At 40.1% G+C, this 10323-nt stretch overlaps 1 protein-coding gene across 1 annotated transcript; it reads right to left on the bottom strand.

Moving 5' to 3' along the window:
- Positions 1–558: 558 nt before the first annotated feature.
- ppp1r12b (protein phosphatase 1, regulatory subunit 12B) lies at positions 559–10060 on the bottom strand (the record flags this gene model as incomplete). Its single annotated transcript, XM_079558280.1, has 6 exons — positions 559–1246; positions 3571–3790; positions 8270–8320; positions 9289–9339; positions 9470–9574; positions 9920–10060. The coding sequence occupies 5 exons, from the start codon at positions 10058–10060 to the stop codon at positions 3656–3658; spliced, it is 483 nt and encodes a 160-aa protein (XP_079414406.1). The 3' UTR covers positions 559–1246; positions 3571–3655.
- Between the last annotated feature and the right edge of the window lie 263 nt (positions 10061–10323).

Here is a 10323-nt window from a genome sequence, read left to right as displayed (position 1 = left end):
CCCGATCTACAGAGGCTTAAACAAAGTGGTCCGTGGTGGATTTTATGCTAGAGTCAGTTTACTATGTCTCTTATTTCTCGTTTAATATACATATGGTGTCGCTACTTTAATGTGAGAAAATGGTTACCAGCATTGAATGGTCTTACCATTAAGAATATTTGAATAAATAAATGAAAATTGAAGAGTTAATTTGCGACGTTAATTTGCAAAGGCAGATATCTCCGTTATGGATTGTTACTTGTGACACTTGTGAAACTAAAGTTGTGTAAATTTGAATAAGTGACTTTATATTTTAGTCTTTTCAGCGGCACCTTTTTTTTTTGCTTAGTAGAAATGAACACGCACTTCCATGCTGCGTGCTAGATCCAAAAGTGAAGAAACAGTAAAACTGTCTGATGAAAGTCATGTGGCCCGAGACATCACATTCTTAAAATGGTGTGAGTAAATAAAAACTTGGGAGCGCCTACTGCTGTGCAGTCTGTTCTTTACATTTTCACTTATTTCTTTTAGTAAATAAACTCTTCAAATATCTTAGCTTATATTTGTCTTCACATGCTTTTTCAACAGTCTCTTTATCTTGGTCAATTTTGTCAGAGTGAGCTAGTCGCGTGATAATTTGCACATTTTAATGCTGGCGGCTGGCCACGGTGGTCATACCACCTTGAGAATGCCCGATCTTGTCTGATCTTGTGAAGCTAAGCAGGTTGGCCCTGGTTATTACCAGAATGGGAGACCATGTGGGAACAATATGGTAGCTTCGGGTTAATGGTGTGTGAGCGGTTGGTGGTGGTGGTGGTGACAGGGTCAGAGGATAATTGTCCCTTGTGAAGGGTAACCTGTGTGTGTAACAAGCGTTATCTGAATACAATTCCCTTCCCTTACTGCAAAAGCAAATTCATACAAGATCAGCACTGTCACATTTCCCTATAGGTGCCATATTCCACAAAAAGTAGCTTAGGTTAAATGATCTCTATGTGCTTTTTCCTTTGCACACAAATCAAACAGTGAAGTTATTACTCAGTAGTGTAAAAAACCCTTATATTGGCGTGACAATGATGGGCCCTGAAGTGTGTATATGTGGTCCTTCTTGGTCCTTCTGTGAGGAAGACGTTTGACATCGGAGATTATGCTATTGCCGTTTCCTTCTAAAGTAGTCCGTTCATTTAGACAGTTTGCTGATGACTCGAATGAGGGCCCCGTTCTCGTCCTTCAGTCTCTGGTTGTCTGACTTCAGCTCTGTCAATACCTGCAGCATTCCAAAAGACAATACATTAGTGGCTACACTTTGGACAGCCATGAAAAATGCATGCGTTTATGTTTTCGGTCATGCAATAGATAGTGGAAAGTTGTTGAAGATATGATCTAGATGTGAAAGTGAGACAAGAAGAAGAAGTCAGGGAAGCTGTGAGAGGGTCAACTCCACAAATGTAGGTCAGGTCTCTGTCGAGGAGCATGGCTAAAAATACCAAGCTCTTTGTCAAAGTATTTCCCCTTGAACAGAGATAAACAATAATCCCTGAGCATGAGCCATTTTAGGTCAGACTGGGATAAATAGCAGCAGCTTCCACATTATCCTATCGCCTAGACAATTTTACTTTTCTCAAAGGATTACATAAACAGGATGGGGTGGGTGCATGGTTATCAATGTGTTGGTAAACATGAACACAATATTTCTTCACAAATCTTTGTTAAACGTTTATTTGACCAGGAAAATCCCACTGAGATTAAGAACCTCCTTTTCAAGAGAGTCCTGGCCAAGAGGCAGCAGGAAGTACAACACATAGTTATAATATACACAAACAGTAATTAGAATAATAGCACGATGCCTGAACTGTGAAAAACAAGCGCAAGTTAATGAGGTAGACTCTAGTGCTTCCAATCAGAGAGAACTGGCCTCATACAGATTAGACAAGTTAAATTTCTTTCATTTTGCTTAATGTGAACTATTTACAGAAAACAAACTCAGCTCTAAGCCAAATGATGTTGATGAGTTAAATGTAATTAAGAATATGTAAGCTTAGTTTGAGTAATTCTGACTTGCAAGTAAATATGATCTGCCTAATTTCAGTAAGATTAACTTTGAAGATCAGTTTCTGCAGTGCATAAGTAATGGTTAAACCGGAGGCCAATAGTAAGTCTTGAAACGCCCTGAAGCCCCCATGCCACACCACTGCAATAACACGGTAATAGGATTGGAAATAGCATCTTGCAGCAGTATTTCCATATTTTTACCAAGAAAATACTATGTTTTCATGTTTCCAGCCAATCAACAGTTCTGGGTTAGGATTATGGCCCCGTTTACTCATATTATCATGAAATAAATTGCCACAGTTCCACGTTATTACACTATCAGCATGCTTAGTGTGTTGTAAAGTCCTACCAGGCAAATTTGGTGTCTAAATTCTGTTTATTATTTGGATTATTTGGATCCCCATTAGTCATAATCTTGACAGCTATTCTTCCTGGGGTCTTGCTGTGACCTGGTTTAGGACAATTCTAATGGGAATCACATTAGTTTTGCCCAATCAGGTAAATTTTTTACCCTTCGGTCAAATTTTGTCGAAGTGTACTGTCTTTATAAAGCCTTCCGTCCTGGTGCCTGTCTGTCCACTCTTAGGGGGAAATGGTTGTAACATTATTTGCATTTGTGCATATATTTTGGTACATCACTGAGACTAGATGTAGATGATACTGAAATAAAGCAAGCACCAATTTAAAAAAGGCATCTGATTGAGTGGAAATGTTTTGTTTTTAATCCACTTGGCACAAAAACCTGACCTGATGCCGAAAAATGGATGTCATTTTCAGATTCTCATTTGCAAAACTGTTCAAACTGACCACTGACCAATTACTATGGTTGGCTTTGTATGTGGCCCTATCCTTCAATGGCACAAACCTTGAACCTTATATAATCAACTTCTCCCTTGCAGCAACCAGCTCCCTTGGCAAACATAAAAGCAATCAACAAATAATGCTAATACTAAAAATGCACTACACGGCACAACAGGCTTCTACATTTAACATCAATGTGACAGCTGTACAGCTTCACTTGGTTTGTCCGTTGAGACTGGATAGTGGATAATAAGCTAAAATGTTTGGTTTGGATGATAGCAGCAGATGAAAGTGCACAGTGTAGTGTTTCCACGATATGACACATGCGGGGTGAATGTAGCTAAGAATAGCTTCAAATGAGGAAAATGTTTTAGCAGGGGTGTGATAGCGGCAGGATGGGGAGATGGGTGTGAGGGCTAGAGCTGCACAATATATTTCAGAGTTATCGTCACGGCAATGCCAGCAAATGCAATAAACGGATATTGCAAAGAATTACATTTGTAGAGAGCCTGAAATAAAAATATATTGTCATATAAATATTCACACAATACAGCTTTTGTGATGATCTTTTATAGTAAGTCCAAACTTAGACTTTCTTTTGGTTCCGGCTCAGTCCTTGTTTGGAGTTTGAATAGATACATAATAAAAGGAGAATTCATTTTCAGATTGAGTACAGCTAAAATGTGCAGCTCTAGTGACAAGATTACAGGCGTGGACTGATGGCAGTGCAAGACCTGCCTGAGAGGAGAAGGTCTGGAGGAGAAGGAAACAGAGCAGCAGTTTTAGGATGCACATAGGATACACAGGAGGAGGCAAGGGAGGATCAGAGGTCTTCAGTTTCGGGCATAGCAGCCGTTTCAGAGAGGCGGGCCAGGGCACGCAGCATGGCTCTATTCTCGGCCAGGAGACACTGGTTCAGCTTCCGTAAAGTCTGCACCTGCGTCAGAGCGGGGAGGGCCTGAAGAGAGATAGAGGAGACAAGGAGGCAGGGAGGTAGAGAAGGAGAGTGTGCGAAGGCAGAGGAAACAAGTGCAGAAATCGCTACAGTCTCAGAGATGGGTAAGTGTATCTATCGGGGAAACTTTTTGAATAAAATAATACTCCTTATTTGTTTAGGCTCCCAGTTGTCCAGGATTGTTCCATTGTAGTTAGTAGTTAGTATACAGTGGGAGGAAAATGTATGTGAATGCTTTGGAATTTCTCACATTTCTGCCTAAATTGCTCATATCTTCATCAAAATCATAAGAATGAATAAACAGAATCTACGTAAACTACCACCACCCAAACATAAACATAAAAAGTTGATTTTATCATATTTTTAATGGCCATAACATGTAAACATTCACAGGACAGGGAGGAACTAAACTTTTCCATTGATGATAGCAAACAATTCAACTTTGTTTTGCAACAGAGCACTTGGATGCTCAAAAGCACTACTGGCAAAATATTCAGTGGACTGCACAGCACACCAACATTAAAAAACTCTATCCCCACTGTGAAGTATGGTGCAGGGAGCATCATGGTGTGGGGCTGTTTTGTGGGCCTGGACAACGTGCTATCATCAATAGAAAAATTAATTGACAAGTTGATCAAGATATTTTGCAGAAAAACCTGAGACATTCACAACAGCATGGAACAAGTAAGTGAACCCTTGTATTAAATAGCTGGCTGATCCTTCTTTTGCAGCAATAACTGCTTTCCTGTAGTTGCAGATTAGGGATTCAGGATGAATCTTGGACCATTCCTTTTTACAAAACTGCTGCAGTTCAGCGAGATTCCTGGGTTCACTTACTTTTTCCTCCCTGTCCTGTGAATGTTTGCATGTTATGACCAATAAAAATACGATGAAATGTAAATGTTTGGGTGGTATTAGTTCAAGCAGACAATGTTTATTCATTCTTATGATTTTGATGAAGATCAGACCACATTTCGTGACCAATTTAGGCAGAAATGTGAGCAATTCAAAAGCGTTCACAAACATTTTCCTCCCACTGTAATGGTAGAGCTTTTAAAGTATAGTCAACTGAGCTGGGTTGATTGAGTTGAGGATGTTTCACCTCCATCTTCATCGGCTTCTTCTCACTCTTAACATAAAAGGTACGGGCTCAAATCACAGGAGCAGCAGGGCTTTGTCAATACAAATGAGACCTAAGTGACACAACAACTCTAGTTTTCCCCAGCTCAGAACAAAAATTGTAATATGCTTGGCAATTCTCAGTGGAAACAGATTGTCACATTAATATGTTGGGACAAGTAGCTCTCTATATCTCCTGTAGTTATTCCATACACATACACTTTACCTCTAGACACTGAGGCCAATTCAGTTCACTACCATTTACTTTACTATAACAACTTAAGTAACTCTCTTTCTTTAGTACAATAGCTGACTACTCTATCCACCCCTGCAGACGACTGTTAATCAACTGGCAAGTACAGCTCAAGTACAAAATGATGTACTGTATAAGCAAAATACATTTCTTTTGGTTATGTGGGAAACAGGAATATGGAAAATTAAAGAATGTTGTCCTACTTAGAAGTGCTTTGCTTTTACGTAAGAGGGCTTTAGATGAGTCACCACATGTCCAGCTTTGTCAGGTCCATCACAATATGGTTCCAAAGAGCTTTCTGTCGTTTTCAACTTCTCACACTGGTAAACCACCAACACACAAGCTCTGCTTCAGCTCAGCCTTTTCCAAAGCCCTCGAACCAGAGAGGAGTTTGCTGCAACATGACTAATTCTGTTGCTCTATCTGAAACAGAAGCTTGTTTGTCAAAGCAATTTGTTCACCCATGCTTTTGTGCGAATGGGCTGTTTATGACTATGATGCAATTTAGCAATAAAAGAAAGTACCACTTGGCAGGATTATAGAGTACTGCCTTATTAAGTCCATATAAAAAAAGAAGTCTGTAACTACAAGCTTTGTCCAAATGGTTTCAGACTGGTGTTAGGGTTTTTATATGTGAAGGTATGGGCCAATTATGCTTCATTTGAAAGGACTTTGTCGATTAACGCAACACTCCTGAAGAAGGCAGACTTCCATTAATTCAAATATGATTGAAAAGGGGGGAAATTAATGACTGCAATTCAAGTCTGTGCACAATTGGAAGGCGATAGTAACAGTACAACAATCTAAGATAAGAAATGGTTTTCTTTAACGGTTGTACTTGGGTGTCAGTTATTGTACTTTCTTAATACGGCTGAATAATATGGATTAAAAGTACCGCTAGGCTATTACCACTCATGGATATTTCTGATTGAACTATAAACTTAAAACACAAAAATATAAAAAGAAATGTTACAAATCCTTGCAATGTAACAAGCTTCATATATTTCACCTCAGCTCAGTTTTACAAATTATTATTAAAACTGCATTACCTTCATCAGCCCTATTTTAAAGGAAGGTGTAGTAGCTTTACAGTGTTGTATCGAATAGAACAATGTTCAATTCATGACTACATGTACCATACAGTGAAAGCACTCGCTATTTTGCCAGGAATGGGAAAATGAACCAACTTTACATTCCCTCAACAAGGCGTGTACGTGGAGCCCTGTTTCTTGCTGTTGGGCGCCCCCTGGTGTTGAACCAGCAGAGCGCCGCCTTCCAGACGCCTGTACAAACATGAACCTTGTGCTCAGTGAAGTGAGTGGACACTGTGGGTGCTTGTTCGGTGTCACACGTGTTTACATGCCCTACAGAGCCGTGGGGGTGCGACAGACAGGTGCCTTATTGACCGAGCACTCACCGTCCCCCCCTCCCCTCAGGGCTGGTACCCACAGCGGAACAGCCGCGGGGGGTCCTGCTGAGGTAACCATAACAACAGCAGGGGTCAAACAATCTGCCGCAGACGAGATATGGGCAGCACAGATCAGATAGCTGCAGTCTTATTGTATCATGTGAAGTATCTGCGTATTTACTTTGGAGCGGAGAATCCAGAAGTGAAGCAATTGGTTTCGTTTAGTTAAGGAGATGAGCAGCATATTGTCAAATTATTGTATCGCAATGCAATATCTGTGTCACAAGAAGCCAATATAAAAAAATAACTGAGGTCTCCCATCTGACAGACATTCTTTGCTACAACAATGTGCTAGTTCCTAATTTAGTTCAATTTTAGTCTCGTTATGGCTCTGTTTGAATGTAAGTCTTGATTTGAAACACTTGGATGAAAGTAAATCAAATAGTTCAGTAAAATATTGCAATATTGCTATGTTAAAGGGGGGGTATTATGCAAAATCGACTTTTTCAAGCTTTACATCGTGTTATTATGTCATTCCCTCATTAAAAACATCCCTGAAGTGTTGCCTCGGCACATTCACGTATTTTTGAGTATTCTGTAAAAACTCTGATGGCAGCCATTTTAGGGATAGGTTTGCCTGAGTCCTCCTAGGAACGCCCCCACCTCCTGGAGACGCCTCCGAGCTTTCATCACCAGCCGAGAAACCAACCACTGCTCCTCAGCAGAACCCCCTCCCCACTGATGCCACAGACAGCGTGTGGAGGGGGCTTGTCGGAAAGGGTCAGAGGTTCTTAAAGAGACAGAGGCCTATTTCAAGACATTCACTACAGCCATTTTGAGAGAGCAAATTTATACAAGGCAGTTATTCTAATTTACTGCATTTACAGACCAACAGAAGGTTTCGTCATCATTGTAGTGTGCTATAGACTGGTGCTGTGTGATTGAAAAAAGCTTAATACCCCCTCTTTAAGACAAATCAAGACAAAGCATCGTCATGACAATATAAAATTTTCCAATTCTTCTCATTTCATGCAACCCTCTTTAGCTGAGTAATTTTTGATCAAGTCATGTTTTATTTCTGGGTGAGCAGTATTGCTTTGAACTCTTTTGGCAACTCTACTCACTATCAGTTGTATATTTTTAAAACTATGAAAGAGAAAATGTGCCTTCCAAATTACTTTCCTCTCATTCCCTGTGCCGGAATCTGCACACTATTGTATATGTTTGCAACAAAACTCTTTAATGGTGACCTTTCAAATCTACCCACCCCCGCTCATTTGTCCAACACATGTCTACTGTGTGGCTCTTGTATGTGATTTATCTATTTATTTACTTTGGTAGAGCATTGTGGGAAAGTCTCACAAAAGCAAGTTGGACCGGCTTCGCTATTCGTCGGGAACTAGGTCACAGCATTCACCCCGACAGCAGAGAAGTGGAGCAGGGGGAGCGGCCCGTAGATGAAAAAAAAAAAAGTGTCCCCGCCAAAACACTGCAGCAGTTAATGAGGCCAGTGCATTAACCTTCCCTCTCCTTGTCTGAGAGATCCCACCTGGACCTGAGTGTCCTGCTGTGTGCTCCTCAATATGCGTAATGGCCTTATGTGTGCTTGACTTAGCATGGCTTGGCTGGGACTGCATGTGGTACTTGTGCTGTTTGTGTCATGAATGTGCAAAATTTATGCCACTTCTGTTCTTCTACTCACCTTAATTTCCTCTTCCATGTCTGACACTCGCTTCTCAAGAACTTGTTTTTCCTACAAATACAACACAAACGTAGATGTAAGAGGAATCATTTCCACACGTAAACTAATTAAAACGAGCTCAGAGACAATATTTTGAACATGTGCGGGGATTTCAAAAACAAAATCAAGGCTGTTTACAAGTATTTGCCTGCATTTGTGTTTGCAAATTCACCCCACTTTTAGAGACGCACCGATCCAGCTTTTTTGCCTCCGATATCGATACTGGGGGTTAAAGTATCTGTCGGTATACAATATGAACTGATACCAAAAGACCTTCTTAAAAGTGGCTCCTGTGAGTGAAAGAAGTGAATGTCCCTCTTTTCTCCAGTGTGAGATCAATGAAGTCTTATCTTTTCTTGCAAACGAGTCGTTACAGATCAATGATTAATTATATCTATTAATTAACTAATGGAAAAAACATTACATAAAGATCACTGGACTTTTCTTCTAATTATCCTTGGGGAAGCCAATTAGGTTACATTAACTCTCAGCATGAATTGATCTGATCATTAGCTACAACTTGTGCATAACAAGTATAATATCAATTATTGCATTTATGGATATTTTATTAGGTGATTCAATTATAATTTCTGTCCCAGCCTTGATTAGTTGCAGCTAGCATTAACATGCTACCGCTAGCATTGGCATACTGTTGCTAGCCACTGCCTTGTATGCGGCTAGCAAAACTATGTTTGCTTAGGTTAAAACTAACTCAGCGATTGAATTCTCCTGGTTCTTCCCTTCAAAATGAGCAGCATGCTCACTTAGAATCACTATATTCACTTAGATTTAGTTGGTGAAAGTTGTGTTTTTAAAGCAGTGAGAGCCAAAACAGGTATCGGATAATTGTAGGTGATACACGATTTTTTCCAGTATCGTCTCTGATATCCGATATCAGTATCACATCTGTCTATCCGTACCTATAATAGTCTGCGATTCTTTATTGATGCTCAAAGAGGATAAAAATTGTAGACACTCACCCTCTTTTCTGATTCAAGTGCAGTGGACCGCTCAGATATCCGGTCTTGCTTCTAAAGACAAACCAGGTTGATATTATGAAGAAAATATACAATACATAAACATTCTGTGTATGTCATCTTGATACTTCTTGTATCCATCAAACTTCCTGTTTGAATGCCAGTAGATAACTTCTAACTCTACCTGAGTGACCTTCTCCAGCTGTGTGCGTAGCTTGCCCAGCTCCTGTTTGCTGTCGTGAAGCCTGGTCTTCAGCCTCTCGTTCTCGTGGAGAGCATCTTCGTACATCTGAGAACAATGACATGACCATTTCCCTTGCTCTGTTCATGGATTTGTCAGTCTATTGATTAGCCCCGGCTTAACACTTTGTGATAATCAATGATGAGAGATGTGCAGGGCAGGGTTTAGAGGAGCTTTACATATCGCAAAGCTTTCAAGCAATATTTAACAACAAAGGGGGTGGGTCATTTAAGTCTCTATAATTGTGAGTTGGAGAAATAAATAGGTTTATAGGTTGATTAAACTAACGATCAAGTGGTAAGATTTTGTTAAGGCTAGCAATTCTTTTATTCAGGAAATTGTTAAGAATGAGTCTGGTCTGCTATATCTTTACAATTGTGAGATTTTGTGTACCTTTTTGTAGTCTTTGGAGGCTGAGTCCTGCTCTGTTTTGTTGAGAGCAGCGAGCCGTGCCTCTCTGCGCGTGTAGGAGCTGGTCCGACCCAGCGGCTTATCTGTCACAGTCTCCCCGCTGGAGTCGTATCTGAGGAACATTAGGGTTCGTTTCAATTTACATTGGTCCCTTTATGCCAATTGACTTTAATGTGCATGTGGCAATACTTGAGAGATGCAAAGTTTACCTTGAGAGTCTTTCATGCTGCAAAACAGAAAAACAATCAATCAATACATCAGTGAAGCAACATATTTTGTGTCTGAGAGATGCTTGATTTGTTATTTCAAAATCCAACTGATTGACTGGAAATGTTTTGACAATGCAATTTTCTTTGCATATAACAAGAATCAAAAGGGTAAAACTT

Source organism: Gobius niger (assembly GCF_951799975.1).
Source record: "Gobius niger genome assembly, chromosome: 6".
Lineage (NCBI taxonomy): Eukaryota > Metazoa > Chordata > Actinopteri > Gobiiformes > Gobiidae > Gobius > Gobius niger.
Note: the sequence above shows the minus strand (reverse complement) of the source record. Positions and strands in the feature narration are given on the sequence as shown.